We start from the raw sequence: 23,794 nt of genomic DNA on the forward strand, positions 1-23,794 counted from the left end.
ACATTTAAAATCGTTTTTGTTTTTTTAACATATATTTCTAGTTAGAGAAATTTAAGAGGCTTATCCCTCAAAACTGTAAATACAAAAAAGTTGCACAAAATAGTTTCCCACCACAGGAAATTTATTTTAAGTGTCTTCATAGTTTTATTTTTGAAATACACCAATTTTTATATACTGCAGGAAAAACGAAAATAAATATTATACTGCAAATTTGCAAAAAAACAGCATATGCATCAAAATAAACTATTTCCAGCAGTGCAATATGAGTCCTAAGCATCCCAGAAACGACACAGAAAGTCACAAAGCCAAACATAACTTTTAAAAACACCAGTATAGGCTCATGAGGCCCTGATGGTAAAAAACTACATTTCCGCAAAATGACGTCACTTCCGGTTTCGGGCAGGTCATGGCGGACATGCAATAGTACGCGCTGATGGACGTAGGAAGTGTTACAAACAGCTGATCGGATCGGCAAAGCGTGTTTCTGGAATATTATGTTTTTGTTGCTGCAAGTGCTTTTTATGCAGTTTTTGCAAAGCTATATGTGGAAGGAAACCGTGACCGAGGACAAGCTGATGGCATAAGATGTAAGTACAACTCCTCCAGTTTCATATGCAAAAAAAATTATTGTGCTAGCTTACATGGTTGCAGTGCTACCGGGATTTAAAAATAGTTACGCAAAACGAAGCGTGGCCGCCCCGACCGGCTTTAAAGGGTTAAAGCCACCCGTCCGCTCTCTTGCATTAATATCTGCAGTGTGCAGGGCTGCTCTGCAAAGGGAGCACAGGGTGTACTCCACTACATTTATTTTAGTTACTAATTAGCATGTCAATCAAACTATAAATAACAAATCAAGACTAGCAGCTGCCAGTGCTAACCCTCAGCCTCCAGGCTGTACAACCGTCAGGTGGCACCAGTCCCTGAAAGTTGTAGAAAACACAATTACCATAATTACCAGTATCAGTTCAAATGGCCAAGTAGGAACACAAAGTCATGATAAATCTATAAAGCACTGAGATACCGTCACTTTGTGTTATTGGCTTTGTTATGGTGAGGACTGCAGCTGGACCATCGGGGGTTTTGACTGATATTCTACTCAAACCTGTTAGCATGTTAGCATGTACGCCATAGAGATAACATTGAAGCAGAGTTACTGGAGCGACTAATCAGATGAGCTGTTACGTGTAAGTTCATTTCATCCACCCTAGAAGGTGTGGGTGTTTATGAGAGACACACCTTTTTTTGATCGAGGTCTTTTTATTGAACAAAAAATTGCTTTTAACAACAATTAAAGCAGTATTAACAAACAGCCCTCCCCCCCCCCTCCCCAGAACAGTGTAACTAAAACTCAGCCAGAGAAGAAAGAAATAAGATAAAATAAAATTACAGATAAAAAGTAAATAATAACATAAATGAATGCAAGCAAGGGGAAAAAACAAAACACACACACATTAAGCAATAGTATCTGGATTTAAACTTTCAAAGTAAGTTAGAAAAGGTTTCCGTATGTCATAAAATGTCCGAGCCGAACCTTTTACAGTGTAGCCGATCTTTTCCAGCTGAGTATTGTACATGACATCCTTAACCCAGTGCCCATAGACAGATGGAAGTGGCTCTTTCCATTTCAATAAGATCAACCTACGGCCAAAAGAGTGCAAGAAGATCAGAGTGTGATTCAGAAAGACTGGCATCACCCCAAAAATGGCCATAAATGGACAGGCTGTAATTGGAATGCCACATATCTTGGACATGGTTTCAAATATACTTTTCCAAAAGCTACCCAATTTTGGACAAGTCCAAAACATGTGAAGTACAGAAGCAGGCTGTTGTCTACACCGGTCACATGTGGGGTCAAACCCATCCTTGATTTTGCTCAATCTAGTTTTAGACCAGTGGAGACAGTGAACCACTTTAAACTGAATCACCACATGCTGGAGGCAGGTAGATGATGAAAACATCCTATTGATGATCCTATGCCAAGTCTGGGCCATCCTCTTCCCCATTGTTCCCTAAGAGATTGCAGTGTGGACAGCTTATAATTACTTAACAGCTCATAAACATCACTTATAACCCGCTTGGCGTCCAGTTTAAGATCAAAAACATCATCCAAAAGAGACGGAGGTGGACAGGACGGAAAGCACTCAGTATTAGAAGCAACAAAGTTCCCAAGTTGTAGATACCTGAAAAAATGTGACTGAGGGATCTTGAACTTAGTCACCAATTGTCCAAGTGAACAGAAGATATTGTCTGTGAGAAGAGCATTCATTGAACTTACTCCAAGCTTTGTCCATTTGTTAAATGCCTCGTCCGTTAAGGATGGAGAGAACAGGCAATGTCTATGCGGTGGTGCAATAAGGGAGAGTTCAGCCTGTTTAAAGTGAGCTGGTACCATAATGTCAGTGAATGGATGACGAGAGGGTTTGTGGTAAAGCTGGAGACAGGTCCTGCCAGGGCTAATCTGGCACACAGCAAAGACAGCAGGGAGGATTCACTGCTCCAGTGCTACCCATGATAATTAACTACCATGAACTTTTACCCAGTACAATCATCCCTTATATTAGATGCCCAGTAATACAACAAAAAATTTAGAAGTGCTAAGCCCCCTGTGCACCACGGTCTGTTTCAGACTAGGTGGCTTTTGTTCCAAATGAAGGAAGAAATTTGACTATTCAGATTGTTAAAGAAAGACTTGGTTAAAAAATTGGAAGACATTGGAAAAAATACAGAAATTTAGGAAATATACTCATCTTGATGATATTTATTCTACCACCCAGCGAAAGAGGCAAGGACTCCCACTTTCCAAAATCCTCTTTTAGCTAAGACAATAAAGGAGGATAATTCGTTTTATACAAGTCTTTGGTTCTGTGTCACCCAAATATTTAGTTATAGCTGGGTTTGAAAGGTGCTAAAATAGACGAAAATGCCCCAGTTGTCGTTCCTATAGGCATTGCCCCGCTCTTCCCAAAATTCACCTTGTATCCAGAAATTGTCCCAAATTCCTTAAGTATATCCAAAAGTTTAGGGAGGCTATTTGGAAATAAACAAAAACAAACAAAACCCCGTGAGGAAATCAGTACAGTCAAAGCTTCACTCTGGTGACCCTGGCGGGTGATTGGCCTGATGTGGTAACCACAAATGATTATCAATATCAATTGAAATAATAAATTTAATTCAGTTTCAATTTTATTTACACAGCATCAAATCACAACAACAGTCGCCTCAAGGCGCTTTATATTGTACAGTAGATCCTACAATAATAGATACAGAGAAAAAGCCAACAATCATATGACCCCCTATGAGCAGCACTTTGGCAACAGTGGGAAGGAAAAACTCCCTTTTAACAGGAAGAAAGCTCCAGCAGAACCAGGCTCAGGGAGGGGCGGGGCATCTGCTGTGATTGGTTGGAGTGAGAGAAGGAAGACAGGATAAAGACATGCTGTGGAAGAGAGACAGATTAATAACAGATATGATTCAATGCAGAGAGGTCTGTTAATACATAGTAAGTGAAGAAGAGACACCCAGTGCATCATGGGAATCCCCGGCAGCTATTGCAGCATAACTAAGAGAGGATTCAGGGTCACCTGGTCCAGCCCTAACTATATGCTTTAGCAAAAAGGAAAGTTTGAAGCCTAATCTTAAAAGTAGAGATAGTGTCTACCTTTAAGATTAAGCTTCAAACTTTTGTGATTAAAAAATCCTACGTGCCCGGTCGTCCCTGAAATACTCGTGTCACCAGAGGCAAACATCATTTCTGCTTTCTCATTAGAGACCAAACGGTGATTATTCTCAGGGATTCGTCAGAGCTCTGTGTGAACACATCTTCTTATCATGGTCATTCTGACCACAAACTGCAGCCGTCGTGTCAGGAAGGAGTGTGGAAAGCTTTCACCACTTCAGCTCTGGCCTGCACAGTCACAGCAACGTTACGGCACAAAGGTTATTATCATGGTGAAAACTCAGCTTCGGAAAAACCTGGAAAACCAAAAAATGAATGAAAAATGATTCATGAATGGGAGCAAGGTTCCCAAATTAAAAGTGTCAGAGGTTGTCAGGAGCCTACATGATGATGGTGTGGTTTAAAGGAGCCTACGCCACCTGCAGCTGTCACATTCACTAAACTGGTGTCTCACACTGATGTTAAGGTCAGCAGATGGTTTCACTGAAACAGCACCATTAATATAAGAGATAAGATAAGATAGAACTTTATTAATCCCTCGGGTGGGTTCCTCTGGGAAATTCGATTTCCAAAAAGCACAGCACTGACAGAAGTTACAGAATATTATATACACACACACACACACACACACACACACACACACACACACACACACACACACACACACACACACACATAAATACAGAGACAAATATAAATAAAATATACAAAGGGGATAAATAGAATAAATAGGAATAAAAAATAAAAATACAAGTGAATTGCACATTTCAAGTATTGAGTCTATTGCACTGTTGACTATTTACAAAAAGTATTGTACAGTGAGGTGAAGAGGCACTACAGCTTAGTTGTTCCCCCCTCCTTTGTCCCCCTGTCTCCCCTCCCTCTCCCCTCCAGAGAGGAGTTAAACAGTCTGATGGCGTGTGGGACAAAGGAGTTTTTAAGTCTGTTAGTTCTTGTCTTGGGGAGAAGCAACCTGTAGACATATATGAACCAGTGGACACAGCCATGTTCAGTCTACCTCTCACACACTGAGAAGAGACGTGTTAGTTTCACTTCAATAACAGTCTGACAGCAGGTGTGCAAAATATCTGTCAGTCACCTCACATTTAGATGACGTGTAAATGTTCAGAAGCAAAGCTGTGGTGAAATGCTGCCAACCCACAGCTGGGACAGTGGTGGTGTTGCTGGACCCCACTGGTGGGCTGATGTAAGCCACTGTACTTGGACAGTAACAGAACAGCTCGTTAGCAGGAAAACGTTTCAGTTGTGATTTTGGTCACACCCATGCGCTGTTTCACACGTCAGCCAATTTCGAAGAAGTCCCGATCAGCGTCGAGAAATTGGACTCGCCAGACAGCTTTTGAGATTACTGTTGCCTTGACAACTGAGGGTGAAATCAGGAGGGGTTAAAAAAGGCTGATTAAATTTTCCACTATTTGCATGCCATCAAGAAGAGTGGGATTTAGTGCGAATGCCTGTCTCTTGCTGATTAGCTTTTTAAATTCCAGTTTGGCACTTGCATGTTTATCAGAGCAGATTCTCTCGGTGGCTCCTCTCCACGTGTCAGCGGCCGACGGAGGCAGCGCCGTGTGGGACGCACCCTTAAAAGACGAGATGGCCACACTCTCAGAAAGGGTTTGACCAATTTTGGAAAGAAATATTTGAGGCAGTCGTACCCAGTGTGGTACATTTTAATGCCCTCACACTTTGATGAGCTGATTCTAGGCTCCCGTGGGCAGTGGAAACATCTGCCTGTTCCTGCTGTCTCCGTGTACAGGGAGGAACACGGGAGGAACACGGGAGGAACTGCCTGCCGGGCCGCTAACGTTTACAAGGCTGCAGTGTTTAACGGAAGGAAAGAACGTGGCAGAGGGTCACATCCTAGTTGGATGCTTGCAGGGTCGTTAATGACAAAGTAACTTGTTATTACAGCAGATAACATTTAACATGGATACATATGATAACCTTCTGTTTCAGGCCTCACTGATTAGAAACAGCTGATAGGACCACGTGGTCTGTGCTGGGTTTGAGAAACCTGAAGTTGAGTAAGGACATTATGTTCTCCACATTGGTTGCTGAGATGGGGACACATCATCGAGGCGAGGAAAGGTCCAAGCACCTGTACATACCCAGAGGTAGCCTGCCTTTGAGCATGTCTGTACAGATGTAGTACAGCAGGTGTCCACAGGATGTAGGAAGCTGTCTCTCTGACAACCTTAGAAAGAAGGCGATGATGCTCGTGTTGCTCTGACAAGCTCCCACAGGCGTCCTCGGGCCATAACCAGAACAGAAGCTCACAGACGACCGTGTGACAGCGAGCAGACACGAGCTCGGCTGATTCGGGGATGTTTGCATCATTCTCCATGTAAGCAAGCCCAGCAAGAAAACAACATGAATGTCTGCTACTCGTTTCTGCACAGTCACGTTTCCATTGAATGACTCTGTGACTGCAGGAATGTTTAGCTGGCACAAATGTTCGTGCTGCAGGCAAACACATATCAGCCCGTATGGAAAAGATATTTATAAATCTTCTAACGTTTGTGTCTGTCGTGTGTGAAACTTGTATGAAAAGCATACGAGAGTGAAAACAGATATAAGATCCCTTGAAAAATTATATAATGAAACGTGTATGTTTTGGATACTTCCTAAAACAATATGTGAAAGTGATGAGAAACGAGTAAGTCATATATGAGTCACTATATGAAACAGGCCACATGTCATGCACGTCTTTTATGAGTTTTTTCTATTTCTTTTCCATGTGGCAGGTTTCCACTCATCATCTAATGTCCATTTGTTAGGTCTGGGTAACGTCTTAGACTCTTCTCTTCTAATAAGTACAAATCTACATGACTTTACTAAGACCAGGGATACAGAACTGTGTCGCTCACATGCATGCACTCAGACCCACTAGTTAATATAATCAGTACCCAGAGGACACACGAGGACACGGGGAAGCCCAACACTTTCATTTACACTCCGACAGCTCAGAAATGAAAATGCTTTGAATGTTTTCATGAACGGTGAAGTGATGATCTGTCCTGCAGTCGTTCATCAGCCGTCTGAGGCTCTGTCCTAACAGTGGCGTGGAGTTCGCTGTGTGTGTTTGACAGTGTCGTGTTTCGGTCCTTCAAAAACAACAAGATTGTCATAGAAATGTGAATGTGTGAGTGTAAAGGACTCGCCCTGCTTTGACACTGCTCCAAAGGAACATTACAAATGTAAAATGGATTTAGCTTTTTCATCCATGAATCTCTTTCAGACAGGCACTGCATGTCAGAGCTACCATACAGTACCACCAAACCCAAAAGCTGGTAATGACCACAAGCACCACTGTTTGTGTGAAACACCCTGATCTGTCTCGCTGACGCTCTTCAGCACAATTATAGCTCTGTGATCGCTCGGGAAATGAGTCCTCGAAACCTGGAGTCACTGCTAGAGACATATAACCAGGCACGATAGCTCCCAGAGAGAGGGCCAATAAAGGACGGGGGATGGTGCAAAGAGGATGACGAGGAGGTGGGAGGGTGAGAGTGACAGGAGGAGGGGGGCTGTTAGAGTGCAGGGGGGCTGTGCAGCAGGTAGAGCCGCTAGGTGAGATAAAAAAGAAATCATTCAGTCAATCAGCCCGGGCCGTGGTGCAATCATGAGATCTCATCTGCTTTCAAGAGCAATTCTGCCTTTATTGAGCTGTTGTGTCTCAAACAGGGAGGCTGCAGCGGCCAAGCTTAACCCGTGCACTGCCAGATAGAGCTGTCACCACACACTAATAAAGTATTCCTACCTGACTTCAGCGTGCTGCTGAGAACTAACGATGAGCTGTTTCCTTCAGATCTCAGCCTCAAGGTCAGCGCTGAAGTGACCAAGCCCACCTACGGGTGCCAGGTGACCATCCAATCAGAGCAGGAGAAACAAATGCTAAAGATGTATCGAAGGGAGGAGAAGAAAGAGAGGAAGAGATTCAAAGGAGGCGATGAGGGTGACTCTACGGATGCTCTCCTGACCTTTGACCCCAGAGAGATGAGAGCCCAGCGGTACGTCGTCTCTACAAACCTCATCTTAGTGTCTGTGTGTCTTTGTTGTGTGCCCACCTGGGCTCTCAGGTGTGTGTGACTGGCAGCCTCCTGCATTTTTCATGACGGCTTCAAAAAAGCAAAGCTGCTTTTCTTTGGGGGGGGCTGGAGGGGGGCAGGAAGATCCTTCCAAAAGTTTAATCTCAGAGGGTAAAAAAGCAGCGATCTGTTTAATTAAAATGTTAGCGTGTGCAGATCCAGCGCAGTGTGAAGACAAAGATTAGCCCCTTTATAAAGCCTCACATCTTTGCCTCTTCACTGGGCTCATCCATCACAGGTTTGTTTCCACAGCTGTGGATCAAGATGAGGGCCGGGCCGTGGATCTGACACTGTGCCAATTTAAATGTTAAAGCTCTGTTTACTGTCTTACTGTTGTACGTGTGCCTCGGTGCAGAGAGCAGGCCCTGCTGACTGCCCGCCACGAACCTGTGCTGAGCAGAGACAGGGTCTACGAGCGGATCCGATATCCCAACGTCTACGACAACCTCGCAGAGGCCACGAAGACGGCTGCGTTTGTGGGAGGAGCCAGGGTGAGGCTGATTTTACTGTGCTGCACTCTCTGCCTCTGATGTGTGACATGACCCACAGGTTTAAAGTGCGCGTGCTCTGTGCTTCGTTTTTCCTTTTCTTACTGTTCTGGAGGAAGGCTAAATCATTTATCTGTGCAGCGGGGATAATCCCATCTTAACATTGTGTGATAACATCATTCTTGCTGCTTCATTGCATTTTACACTGTGGGAGATGGCTCTCACGAAGTCTGAGCCCGTGTCAGAGTGTAGAATCACTTTAGTGGCTGTCAGGCTGCTGAACGAATCACAGAGAAGAAACACAGTGTGACCATCTCACGGCGTGGGTCTGTGACCACGACACAGTGCTGAGAACCATCACAGGAAATAGTCTCTGGGCTCAGGACGCATGTGTCTGTGCAGCAGCAGGTCTCCTTAATCACTGGCTTCTGCTGCTCGGTAAATGAATGAACGTGTGTGAGAAAAGTGATTAAGCCTGAAGAACATCTGGAACTAAAGGCTCAGCGATCAGCTTGAGCTGTCGGGCAGAAGGAAACGTTTCATATGACCGAACCAGCTGACTGCTTCATGAAGCATGTTTCCTCCATCAGCTGGTAGAAGCTGTTCCTCTGCACAGACAGGACGTAGGTTCACTGATGATGGTCAGAGATGGGGCGCTCTAGTGTAGAAAGCTGAGCTCGTGTACTCGTGAACCTGTAAGTCAGACGCTTCCACAGTGGCTTCATTTCCCATGTGACAGTTACTGGAGTCGGTCAGGTGGGCTCTTTTTCTCTTGACTGATTTATATGTGGAATAAATGTATAGGCACTGACTTGATGTTCATATTTAGTCTTTATTATCATCAGTGACAGTTTCAACGTGGTTATGTTAGACTCTGTAGTCACATAGAGAACATGCTACAGACCCAGTCTGGGCTCAGAGAGGCGTTTTGCTCTGTGGACCTACATCCTGTGTTGTGTTATGGACCCAGGCTCCTCTGTGCTGTTCATCTCTAACTCCCACTTAACTCCAAATACCAAGTACACTCTGCTCATAGTGTTTTGCATTTTTGCAGTGGGGAAACTAAACGTATTGCTTCAGATTCACAGTGTTCAAATTCCTGTTAAATGTTCTGTGTCTTATGAAGCGCCTTGAGGCGACTTTTGTTGTGATTTGGCGCTATATAAATAAAATTGAATTGAATTGAATTGAATTGAGATATTGTGTCAAACCTTTTCTTCTGTTTGGTCGTTCAGATGCTGCTGCCCGAGGGAATCCGCAGAGAAAACTGTAAGATGTACGAAGAAGTGGAGATCCCACCCAATGAGCCCATGCCTGTTGGGTTTGAAGAAAAGCCCGTCTACATCTCTGAAATAGACGAGGTAGGAGCTGCTGTGTGCTTAGATCTGATCTGTTTGCGGGGACCAACAGCCAGCTGTGGGGACAAACGCCCCGCCCCCACAGGTCTGAAGCCATGTTTGAGGCTCACAGTGGTTTTAGTGTCAGGGTTCAGTTTATGTTCAATAGTCCTCACTAAGATATGAAAACGTGTGTGTGTGTGTGTGTGTGTGTGTGTGTGTGTGTGTGTGTGTGCATTAAAAACCATGAGAATGTTAATATGGAGAATATTGACCATAACCACAATGCTTACTGGAAACCCCCCCACCTCCACATGTCCCACATATGTACACTACAGGTCCTTCCACAGCAGCCACAGTCACAGCAGCACTCCAGGTCACTTCTATCTTCTTTCAGTTCAGACTGGGTGAACTGGTCTATCTCCAGCTTAAGTTCACACTGTTTACTTTCCCAGCATTTACTCTGTCTTGTGTCTGTGATCACCTTCTTGATATTAGTCTTATAATTATAGACGCAGCTTTCTGTTTGAGAGTACGATTCCACATTCATGACGTTTGGTTAGTTGGTGATCGAATGTTGATGGCCATCTGTCTGTACGAGTTAGCCTGGGTCGACCCGGGTTTGTACCCTTCCCTCTCTGTCACAGCTCAGAAAGGCTCCGTCCTCCTGAGCCCGGGAAAATCCTGACGTAGAAAAGCAGTGTGGTGTTAATGAAATACACCTGTGAGACGTAGCACACTGAGGTCCTCACACTCGATGAAATAACTGGCTGCTGTACTTCATCAAGTACCTGAGCATGAACCACAGGAACTGTTTGTGTGTCTGTTAAGCTGCCAGGAGAAGTTGATCATGTGACTGTAGCACTCACAGCTGTCAGCCTGAGTGGCAGCTTGATGGACAAACCCACACTCACACTGGTACGTTCTGACTGTACCCAGTCACCATTAGGCCAAGCAAGAGAGAGCAGCAGGCTGGAGAACCTGCAGCTGAGTTCGATCTGTCTTAGAGAGGAGCAGGACTGCATCAGAGTGCACACTCATCGAAAGCGCTGCTCTGATGCTGCTGTTGAAGATGCAGCAGAAGATCACGTCATGAAGACACCAACGTGGAGCATCCATGAAGCTCAAAGCTGCAGGAAATGAGTGTAACTGTTACCACTGTTAGCCTTCATGTCATTCACGCTGACACAATCATAAACAGGACTGATCGCTGTGACGGAAGCATGTGTGTCCTGTGCTGTGACTAACTGATGCATGGATGCTTTAATCACATCAACGCGTTGTGCCTTTTGTTGTCGTCACAGTTGAGCATACTTGCTCCTGTGTGTGTGTGTGTGTGTGTGTGTGTACTTCAGTAGCTGTCAGCTTCAATCTTCATCAGTGTGTCTTTCAGCACTTCACCACTAATCCTTTCATTAGTCACAGAAACAGAGCAGGGTGCCACATTCCTCCGTTCAGCTTCCTCTCTGTGTTTCTGCAACAAGAAGCAGCTCAGAGGAGATTCCCAGATATAATCCAACCCCGTCCCACACCCGTCTGTGACTTCTGCTGCACACCTCACCGCTGTGCTCATACATGCACTGCACCAGCCTCCGGTAGTGTTGTGCCACTCCCAGCAGCACCTGCAGTACCTTCAGCATCTGCACTGTCAAACCTCTGCAGGCCTCGTTCTTGCCGTAACGCCACGGTCCTCCTCACTGATTGTCACTTCCATTCTTATCTTCAGCTCAGTTTTCTGAATAAAGTCTTTTACATAGAACAGACTCTGCCTTACAGAGCAGGAGGAACCCCATCAGAGCAAGCACTTTGTGACAGTAGGAAGGAAAAACTCCCTTTTTAAAGGAAGTAACCTCAAGCAGACCGGACAGGGCTGAGTGTAAGGAGAAGAGAGCAGCAAGAGCTGGTTCATTACTAATGACTAAACACAGCCGTGATGTGTAAACGCACAGGTAGTGACAGGGATGAGTAACAAAGGTGTTACATGCTGCACTGAGGTGCACCGGGACGATCACAGAGTCCACTCACAAGCCAATAAGATCATTTGTACCTTTCATCATTTTATTAGAATTATTCAATCAGAACTGAGCACGAAATCGAATAAAAAGTCTGAGAAACAAAACACTGAATAATGACCACAAACAAAACTATGATTTGAAGAAAGCTAAGAGTAAGTAAATGAATCCAAACGGAGTTATTTATGGCTGCCACATCGACTCTCACAGTAAATACACCGACGTATTCATCGTGTTGTGAGCAGCTTTCTTTATTACTCATCATAAAATCACGGACTCACAGGGACGAGAGCCACCTCATGTTCAGTTGTCCACATGTATTGGCTTCGTTGTAGGTACAGTTGAAGGTTTTATAATCCTCGTCTCTTGTGAACGCTAGCTGTAAATTGTTGTGTTTTTTATATCAGCATTGGACTGGTTCTGATGGTCTGGTTTTGGGAGGTTGGGGGGGACGAGAGTAAAGACACAACGCTGCCGGTCATCTTCTGGTCCCAGCTCTGGATGCCCACAGAGAGCGAGCTGCTCCATCCACAGTGGGATGATGCCTCTCTGTGAACAAGGCCAGCACTGCAACATGCAGCTGATCATGTCACTCCTCAGGTTCAAAGGAAGACTAGTCCCCACGCGTATGAGCAAAATGACATGTGGTGACCTCTACCTGACACAGCTGTGTGGTCACTCCTGACCCGAGTGTGTGTCCTTAGCCCACAGGGTGTAACGTGTTGTCTGTTAGAGGGAGTGTGTGCTCTGATAAAGCACACGACTGCAAAAGTAGTCACTATGTAAATGTTAGAAATGAATCGAGCTGCACAACGCAGCGCTGTGTGACAGGCACAGGAAGTGAAACCATGCATAGTTTCATGTTGCTCTTCTTGTTCTCTCCAGCATTATGTTAAACAGTCTCATCTCCAGCTAACTGTCCTTCCTCTGTCCTCCCCCATCTCTCTCTCTGCATCCATCAGCTCCTTTCTCTCTGCACACACTTTCTTCACTTGTTAGCACATTTCACACTCCTCAGCCAGCTGTGCTGCACATCCTTTCCAGCCTCTGACTAACCAGGTGACAGAAGTCTTAGTGTCCAGTCTGCTTTGTCCCAGCACTCCTGTCGACTCCTCCATGTCCCTCACTGTCCCGGAGCCTCAACTCCTCCCTGAACTCTGTGCAGCATCTTTCTTCAGCTTTCACCATTTAATCCTCGTTTTCACCATGGCTTGTTATTATGCAGTTATTCTACAGACTAGCATCCAGTGTTGCCCAGCTACATTCTCCCCTGATCTCTTTCAGATTTTACCTTCTGATATAGATGTGGTCCACCTGTGTGCATCGCCCTGTTCTTCCCTCTTCTTGAAGTACATGTTTTCCACAGTCTTTTCTGTCATTTTCACAAAGTTCATCGTCGTCTGTCCTTCAGTATTTGTCTTCCTAACACCTACCCATCATCACCTCTCTTCCCTTCATCTACATGCACTATACAGTCTGCTTCAGTCACCACACTGTCTCACCCTGCTTCATCAACAAAAGAAGACTTTTCCATTGCTTAGACAGATGAACATGAGATGAACGTGCAGCTGAATAAGAGATGGAGTCAGTAGAAGGAAGGAGCCAGAATCCCACGTTACTGATCAGGTGTGGTAGAAGCGTAGTGCAGTACGAGTGCAGTGGGAATGGTGCTGTAGTGTGTGTTGATGGTGTGACTTTTGAAGTTCTACCTTAAGCTCAGACTTAGTGCAATGCTGCAAATCAGATGAACAGCTGTTCAGCGTGCAGGCAGATAATGAGTGAAAACTACCCAGCAGCGTCTTAAGGCAAAGCGTTGTGAAACGGGATTCAGCTCCTCCATCCTGCTGAGTGTGGTTTTCACTTTCACAAAGCTGAGACCAGCAGCGGCTGGAGCGGCTGCATTAAAGGTGAAGCATCAATCCATCAAGGTCTAAACTTTATGCACACTTTCAGCTGCCTGTTGTTGTATGTTGGCACCAAATAAATAAGATTGAATTGAATGGAGTCATTCAGTTGTTAATTACTGTGAAGTATTTAGACGCGTCAGCCTTTATAGCTAAATGAAACACAAAGTTACACATTGTTGACTTGAATCAAATGTCGAGTTATTTCTGAATCGTGTCCCTGCTTCACTCTTTAATGTCCCTGCCCCCCCCTCAGAGTTTCTTTCCCTCTTTCACTTCCTGTGTAACTGATCTACATCGATATAGAAGCTCTTCTGCTGAGCGATGTGAATTAGCCTCAGTCAAGCAGCGGCTCTATTCATTAACTTAAGCCTGGGCAACTGTGGAACAAAGTGCCTCGCTGCTGAAGCGCCAGCACACAATGCCTAACACGTCTTTATTTGCTATTAGGATGGCTTTGAAAGGCAAGCTGAAAAGTGTGACGCTGCCGCTTCCTTCCAGTTTACTCTGCTGCCGTTTGTCATTTATTGAAAGCTGTAATGGGGAATGGGGCTGGCATTCCTTTTAACAGTGTGAAACATTAAAAGTGAGGAATTTATTAAGGTGCTTTTCAGCGAATGAATCAGGGTCTCCGTATCCTGCACTGCCACCATGGTAAAAGCCTTCCTAATTGGTCCAAATAGATATGTACTGAGTGTGCAGAGTTAGAGCGAGTGCCAGTCAAACATGTACAGAAACTGCTGCTTCTGCTTGCTGATTTACAGCAGAACGCAGCTGAAACTTGGATACGGAGACCAGTATTGACACACACACATGGCCTAAGCTGCTAATTGGTAGGAATTCACTCAGGCTGCTAACACATTCTGAAAAAATGACATGCTCCCGCAGGGAAAAGGTCTGTAGAGGGATAAGGATTAAGGAACACAGAAAGCTTTGCTCTTTAGCAGCTGAAGGAGAGTAGAGTGTGGGCTGGTTGAAAGGCATAAGTAATGAGTGCCCCCCCCCCCCCCACTGCATATCATTCTGCTGCCTGATACTCGACGAACTGGCATTATGGCTCATTTAAATGTTTTTCTTAATGAATGGAGTATATTTAAACAGACATTGTAGTTTTCTCCAGATTCATATTACAGTGCAGATTCTCCTCCAACAGGCTGGAAGCTATTTATATCTCAGAAAGTCAGTTCATGCATTGCTGATGCAAAGTTTTATCCTAATGGAAACACTGAAGGCTTTGTAAAGACGTTCTAGATGCTGAACAATCAGCAGCAGTGCACTAGGCTCTCATGTTGACTAGCTGCCGTGCATACGAAAATTACAGCAAGTCAGTGAGTTTAAAGTCTGTAGGCTCTCAGTCATCCGGGTCATGGTAGTCTAAGGAGCTTGGAAAGACAGCAGCTGGACTTCTTTCAAATGTCTTGAAGACATTTCAGCTCTCATCGCAGAATCTGTTTCATTTCGTAAAACAAATGCTGTCCCAGGTATTTCAACGTTAGTCGGTGTTGTCCCTGAGGAGGGTCATTGAGGGTCGCGACATATTGGCAAAGAAAAGATGCCAGTGGTCAAATTTTGCACAGAGAGCACAGATGGTTTGAAAGAGGACTCAAAGAGGCCATTTATGTCCAATTTGAACTGAGGGCGGGGCTTACAGCACAACCAATTTGGGGTTAGTATCTTGCCCAAGGATATTTGGCATGCAGACTAGGGGAAGCCAGGAATTGAACCGCCAACCTTCCGATCAGTAGATGACCTACAGCCACCCACGAGTTTTCGGAGAAACGACCCACAGAAGGACAGCACCCTCCGCTCCCGTTCGCTTCAGTGCCACTCAGTGTAAGGTAATGCCATCCAGAGTAAGAATCTGGTTAGATACCATATTTCTAAGCTTTTCAGGGCCGAGTACAATAACCTCAGTTTGATCTGAATTAAGAAGCAGAAAGTTAGCGGCCATCCAGGTCTTTATGTCTTTAAGACATTCCTGCAGTTTAACTCATTGGTGTGTGTTATCTGGCTTCATGGACAGATAGAGCTGGGTGTCATCTGCACTGAGGTCTAGCAGGAGCTACAGTATCCAGAGTCGTACGTAGTGAGGAGGTAAAATTATTAACAAGATGATCGACCTCTGTTGGAGCAGCGTTCAGGTAGCTGCTCTGCTCTGTGTTGGTACAGGGCATTGAAGATGATAACAGTGGGTGGATTATTGTGATTGTTTATGTTTAAGTTGTTTGTTGCTGGTTTTTAGTTAGTTTTTTGTCTGTTTGGGAGCTGACACAGTCTCTATGGAGATGGGGTTGTGTGGGAGTAACAGGAGGAGAAGCTGCAGAGAGGCGTGTAAGACTGCAACTCTGGATAGTCACATTTTGGGGGGGTTTAATAAATTTGGATAGATGAAATGAGGGCTGCTCCATCCAAGTTGGGATGGGTGTTGTCTCTCATAACAACACCAGGTTTCCTCCTGAGAGTTTATGCTCACTGAATTAACATTTACATGTAGAAGACTCCCTTGACATGGAGTTTGGAGCATGGACTGGTACCTCTTTTCAAATTCTGTGTTACAGTCAGTGTACTGTACATTACCACAGCACTAATCCATCTTCAACAGTCGTATCATTATAATCAGGGCTGGAAGTTGCACTCTTCATCACACAGTTTTCGTCTAACACTCAGATCTTCCGTCAGTAAACCTCGACACTTTAAGCAGATGTTTCACAGACTTTTTTCCCCTGCAGCTGATGTAATCAAAGGCGACTGTTGGAAAATTTATTATGAGTATATATGGAGTGGAGTGATTCATTTATCTTTGATGATAGTAAAAAAATCATTTAGCACATCACACCCCACTCCCCTGAACAGTTTCATGTCTTTTTATCCACGACTCAGACTGGAAGGTTAGTCCAAACACCTGGAAAGATATAGTTAGAGATGTCAGATGAAGGTTTTGTGTCTGGTATTTTCAGACATCTGATGGTAGCAGGTGAGCAGTGCTGTTGTCATTCCAGTACACATGCCATTACTGCTTTCACTCAAAATCCTTTGATTCTCCTGACTTGACAGCCTGCCCCCTCCTTTCCTATGCAGGAGGCAGCGTCTAAGCACAGGCATGCAAAGATGAGGCAGAACTGAACAGCCCGCCATCCATAATTAATCCACCTTGATTGCATTTTCTAATCCAGTTTGGATGTGGTTCCCCCACAGCACACACACGTGGCTCTCTAACTTTTCTTAGACTTGATTTAAGACATCTTTGAGGTTTAACACATTCACAGTCTGGGTTGGTGATGTGAGAGCAAGCACAAATATACAGTACACTACACCTATATACTATACACCTATATACTATACACCGTACACTACATCTATATACTATACACCGTACACTACATCTATATACTATACACCTTATACTACATCCATGTACTATACACCTATATACTATACACCGTACACTACACCATATATACTATACACCTATATACTATACACCGTACACTACACCATATATACTATACACCTATATACTATACACCGTACACTACACCATATATACTATACACCTATATACTATACACCGTACACTACACCATATATACTATACACCTATATACTATACACCGTACACTACACCATATATACTATACATCTATATACTATACACCGTACACTACACCATATATACTATACACCGTACACTACATCTATATACTATACACCTATATACTATACACCGTACACTACACCATATATACTATACATCTATATACTATACACCGTACACTACACCATATATACTATACACCTATATACTATACACCGTACACTACACCATATATACTATACACCTATATACTATACACCGTACACTACACCATATATACTATACATCTATATACTATACACCGTACACTACACCATATATACTATACATCTATATACTATACACCGTACACTACACCATATATACTATACACCGTACACTACATCTATATACTATACACCTATATACTATACACCGTACACTACACCATATATACTATACACCTATATACTATACACCGTACACTACACCTATATACTATACACCATATATACTATACACCGTACACTACATCTATATACTATACACCGTACACTACACCATATATACTATACACCTATATACTATACACCGTACACTATATCTATATACTATACACCGTACACTACACCATATATACTATACACCTATATACTATACACCGTACACTACACCTATATACTATACACCATATATACTATACACCGTACACTACACCTATATACTATACACCATATATACTATACACCGTACACTACATCTATATACTATACACCGTACACTACACCATATATACTATACACCTATATACTATACACCGTACACTACACCATATATACTATACACCTATATACTATACACCGTACACTACACCTATATACTATACACCGTACACTACATCTATATACTATACACCGTACACTACATCTATATACTATACACCGTACACTACACCATATATACTATACACCTATATACTATACACCGTACACTACACCTATATACTATACACCGTACACTACACCATATATACTATACACCATATATACTATACACCGTACACTACACCATATATACTATACACCTATATACTATACACCGTACACTACATCTATATACTATACACCTATATACTATACACCGTACACTACATCCATATACTATACACCATATATACTATACACCGTACACTACATCCATATACTATACACCTATATACTATACACCGTACACTACATCCATATACTATACACCTATATACTATACACCGTACACTACATCCATATACTATACACCATATATACTATACACCGTACACTACATCCATATACTATACACCTATATACTATACACCGTACACTACACCTATATACTATACACCTATATACTATACACCGTACACTACACCTATATACTATACACCTATATACTATACACCGTACACTACACCATATATACTATACACCTATATACTATACACCGTACACTACACCATATATACTATACACCGTACACTACATCTATATACTATACACCGTACACTACATCTATATACTATACACCGTACACTACACCATATATACTATACACCTATATACTATACACCGTACACTACACCTATATACTATACACCGTACACTACACCATATATACTATACACCATATATACTATACACCGTACACTACACCATATATACTATACACCTATATACTATACACCGTACACTACATCTATATACTATACACCTATATACTATACACCGTACACTACATCCATATACTATACACCATATATACTATACACCGTACACTACATCCATATACTATACACCTATATACTATACACCGTACACTACACCTATATACTATACACCTATATACTATACACCGTACACTACATCTATATACTATACACCTATATACTATACACCGTACACTACATCTATATACTATACACCTATATACTATACACCGTACACTACATCTATATACTATACACCTATATACTATACACCTATATACTATACACCGTACACTACATCTATATACTATACACCTATATACTATACACCGTACACTACATCTATATACTATACACCTATATACTATACACCGTACACTACATCCATATACTATACACCGTACACTACACCTATATACTATACACCGTACACTACATCCATATACTATACACCGTACATACACCATAACTAACACCTATATACTATACACCGTACACTACATCCATATACTATACACCGTACACTACACCTATATACTATACACCGTACACTACATCCATATACTATACACCGTACACTACACCTATATACTATACACCGTACACTACATCCTATATACTATACACCGTACACTACATCCATATACTATACACCGTACACTACACCTATATACTATACACCGTACACTACACCTATATACTATACACCGTACACTACATCCATATACTATACACCGTACACTACATCCATATACTATACACCGTACACTACACCTATATACTATACACCGTACACTACATCCATATACTATACACCGCACACCCATACATCCCGTACACTACATCCATATACTATACACCGTACACTACACCATATATACTATACACCTGCACAGCAAATCCAGCATGTCCAAATTAACACTGTCGGATTTGATTTCAACACTATTAAAGTGTCTATATGGGTCCACACCAGAGAGTGTTAATTTAACTCTTTTTGAGAGTTGGTACGTTAACTCTGATTTAGTGTTAAACACCAAATCTGTCTGGAGTTGATAATTTAACACTTGGTGTTAAGAGTTTATATATTAACTCTCAAAGAGTATTTTAGTTTAACTACGTAAGAGTTATCTTCTAATTCATTCTAAAAAGCGGGAATTTTACTGTTCTGAACTTCTAGAAATTTCTTTTGGAAATAAACATTTACTAAAAAGATGCAATGGTTTTTGAAAAACATTTATTCTGAACTGTGCACCACAATTTCAAAACATTTTCTGAAAGATGTAACAGTGTACATGTTCTCACTTTCATTAGAATTTTGTTTGTCAAAAGGTCTGAGCTGGTAAATGCAAATAACAGCATTCTCATCACCTATTTCTTCAATACAATATGCATGTCCTTCATTCATCACTTTGTGGAACTTCAACGCACTTCTGCTCTCCCCCATATTCCATCTTCACAAGCATATCCTGTGCGGAGATTGAATAAAAATTAGTTGACAGTAATTAATGGCACAAATAATCCAGTAAACAATTGCAGCACAGTAAAAAAAAAAGGAATCCTCTTTGAGCCATTACTTGTGTAAAGTATTTTCCCAAAAGACAAGGACACAGGCAACAGGTAATACTGAACTAAATGTAAAACCTCAACCTTTTTCATTTTTACCTAAACCGTGTGCACAAAACTCTGGAGGGATCTAAATGCTAACGTAGAATCCAGTCAGGACGTCTGCTACTGCTGTTTGCTCGTTTTTTTTATGGGCGATCGTTTTCAGGCTTCAAGTAGCACCATTATACCAACATTTCACATTCTACACATTGTTTTAGGTGTATTTGACCAAAAGTTTGACTGAAAATTCACATGCAAGCTTTTTTTCAAGGCTGTGGTATTTGCCCGCAAACAATACCTTTCAGCTAGCTAAAACAGAATATTATGCTATCACCGAGCAACATGGCTAATGCCTTTCACACAGCTTTGTCTCAACTCCAAAGAGCCACAGAAGTAAAAGCTCATAATAATAATTGAAACAATCTTTGAAAAAATGACTTACCAAGCATGGCAAACAACTCAAATATGTAGAGCAAAATGTTCTGAAACGGCTTCACTTCAGCTTCGATTGGAGCCGTGCTGGGGGCGGAGTCTGTGAATTTACTCTATTGGTGTCATAGCCCCTGTAGGAGTTCAGAGTTAAGAGGTCAGGAGTTAATGTTTCCATTGTAACACCTCCAGATTTGACAGAGAAACACTCATTTTTAACACTCGATTTTAACTACTATCATTTTACACCTCAGAGTTACATTAAAAGAATGTGACTCTACTTAGAGTAAAATTAACTCTACTTTTGCAAGAAGACTATTAACACCAAAACATTTAACACTTTTGAATTTGCTGTGTATATACTATACACCGTACACTACATCTATATACTATACACCGTATACTACATCTATATACTATACACCTATATACTATACACCTATATACTATACACCGTATACTACATCCATATACTATACACGGTACACTACATCTATATACTATACACCTATATACTATACACCTATATACTATACACCTATATACTATACACTGTATACTACATCCATATACTATACACGGTACACTACATCTATATCACTATCACCAGCTTCTGCAGCTCCATCAACAAACATTTGGGCGCACTCTGAGGAGGGGGCATTGGCTTACAGATGAACGAGAGTGCTGTTAAAACAGCGCTATTATTATTATTTTCTGTTAACTGCTTCTATTAACTTACTCATCCTTGTAAAAACGATCGCCGATGGGCTCAGCCTATCAGCAATATTGGATATATTCGTCCAATTTCCCATATCTACACTGTATATGAGTGTAGACTTGTATATAGGTAAAGCATGTATGGACTGTATAACGTCCAATTCCAAATGTCAACTTTTAAATAATGGAATTTAAAATAAGGTGGTAGGAACAGCAGAAGTCTAAACTTCATCCTAAACATTGTGCAGACATGGAGACGCTTTCTTCTCTCTTGTTATTTCACTTTTATTTACATGTTTGAAATAAAAAAATTTCTGTCTAAGAAAAGCTTTTCTTAGACCGAAGCTTATTTTCAGAAGCTTATTTCAGATGGAGATGAGAAGTGTAAAACGTCTCTTCTGGTCTGATCAGTCAGAATGAGCAGTTGTGTTTAAAAGTCATGTGCACGTGGACCTGCGCTCCTGGACCTGTGCATGTGGACCTTTGCATACACACACACACACATTCGTACAGCAGTCTGTTCTCCTTTAAGTGCTTGCAGATACACACACACTCTGATTGATGCATTGCAGACAATTTGAGGTTCAGTGTCTTGCCAAAGGGCACTTTGTCCTGCAAACTGGATTAAACAGGAACAATCTAATGAGTTTTTGATTGGCCCACTCTACCTCCTTAGTTGCAGCCTCGTCCCCATGTATGCTGCATCTTGTTGGCTGAGGAGGAGAGTTACCATCCACACCAGTAGGGGTAATGTGTGTAATGGCAACGGCCACATTAAAGCTGTAAATGTGTTCTATGCACCATGCGTGTTTTGCTGTTATATGTGGCGTGTACACATGCCACTGTTAGTGTTCAGTGTTGACATTGATAGGATGTGTTGGTTCATGGTTTTTGGGCTCACAAGCCTCTTTGCTACTTCAGCAAGTGCTTGTGGATGAAGTGATGGATTACCTCACTGTTTGCTATCTCCATCATACTCCTAGCTCTCCATCTCCCTTGTTTGTGCCCTCTTCTTTCAGCTGCTGCTCTGCAGGGAAATGAATGGACCCCCTATTTGCTGCATCTGCATCTCACTCTAACGCTACCTGCCGGGAGAGTTGTTGTGCATGTGTGTGCTTCCCGAGACTCGGGAATTGATGGTGTGTGTGTTTCTGAGTGTGTCTGGCCAGGTCATTTAGTACTCTATATGCAGGCTTGGAACAGGCTGATAAGCTGTTTGCAAAAACTGGCAATTAAAAGTTGATCAGGCTGTCAATTCAAATGGAATGAAATGGAACCAGAAAGTAATTAAAAGGATGGCATGAAAATGACAACAATTATATCTCTTAGCTTCCCATTACCAATGCACACAGGAATTTAATTAGTTTAGCAGCTTATATGGGCTCATATGGTGAGCTTATACAGTAAATGCACAATAACACTAAAAGGCAGCCACCGGACACACAAACACTGATGGCTGTTGTCCATAAAGCACTTTGGCCCCTGCTTTCATATTAAACCCACACAGAGAGAGGCAACACATGTCACATGCAGATATGCTGACTTTGGAACTGGTGCTGGTGGATCATTAATGCAGTCAATGTGGGTACAATTAGTGTGCTTTAAGCAGCAGTGGATTGGTGGAATATTCCCAGACCTCCCAGTTTCCCATATGGCCATAGACTGCATATTTGCTGTGTTAATGAGCCTGTCAGTTTTTATCCTGCTCAGCAAGGTCCAGAATGGCCACCTTCAGCAGCACCGACTGTGTGCGTGCAGCGTTTTCACACAGTCTATGTGATTCTGTATAGAGACTTTTTTCTTCTTCATATGAAGCCAAAGATTGCTCATAGCCCGATGAGCTTCATATTGGAGAAAATGTTGATTCCTGTTGGATCCAGCTGGGCTTTAAGATTGGTTTTGCCCCAGACTCAAACGGCTGCTCTCATTAGAAACTTTATTTAACCCTGCTGCTGAAAGCTTGACCACAGATGTGTGTGCTCTATATTTGCCAGCTGGGATCTGCAGAGCTCTCCCTCTATTTAAAGTGCATTTAAAGTGGGCACCTCTATTTAAAGTGCCCAATGCCGAGTGCAGCCGGGAACTTTTATTTGTGATGATGCAGACTGATTTCCAACGAAATGAAAAGTTATTGTCTTGGTCTGCATTGGTAATAAAGCGCCGTTGTCACGTGCGTGTTTTGGTGTGCGTTGGTAATAAAGC

At 42.4% G+C, this 23,794-nt stretch overlaps 1 protein-coding gene across 8 annotated transcripts in view; it reads left to right on the forward strand.

The window, feature by feature from the left end:
* The window catches only part of ascc3 (activating signal cointegrator 1 complex subunit 3), a 141,264-nt gene that overhangs the window by 26,208 nt on the left and 91,262 nt on the right, over positions 1-23,794 (forward strand). For all 8 annotated transcript variants that reach the window (XM_026185181.1, XM_026185174.1, XM_026185180.1 and 5 more), the window contains 3 exons: positions 7,506-7,707; positions 8,141-8,276; positions 9,509-9,634. In XM_026185181.1, coding sequence (XP_026040966.1) covers positions 7,506-7,707; positions 8,141-8,276; positions 9,509-9,634 — 464 coding nt within the window. The remainder of the gene's footprint in view (positions 1-7,505; positions 7,708-8,140; positions 8,277-9,508; positions 9,635-23,794) is intronic.

This window comes from Astatotilapia calliptera, chromosome 11 (assembly GCF_900246225.1).
Source record: "Astatotilapia calliptera chromosome 11, fAstCal1.2, whole genome shotgun sequence".
In the NCBI taxonomy this organism is placed as follows: Eukaryota; Metazoa; Chordata; class Actinopteri; order Cichliformes; family Cichlidae; genus Astatotilapia; species Astatotilapia calliptera.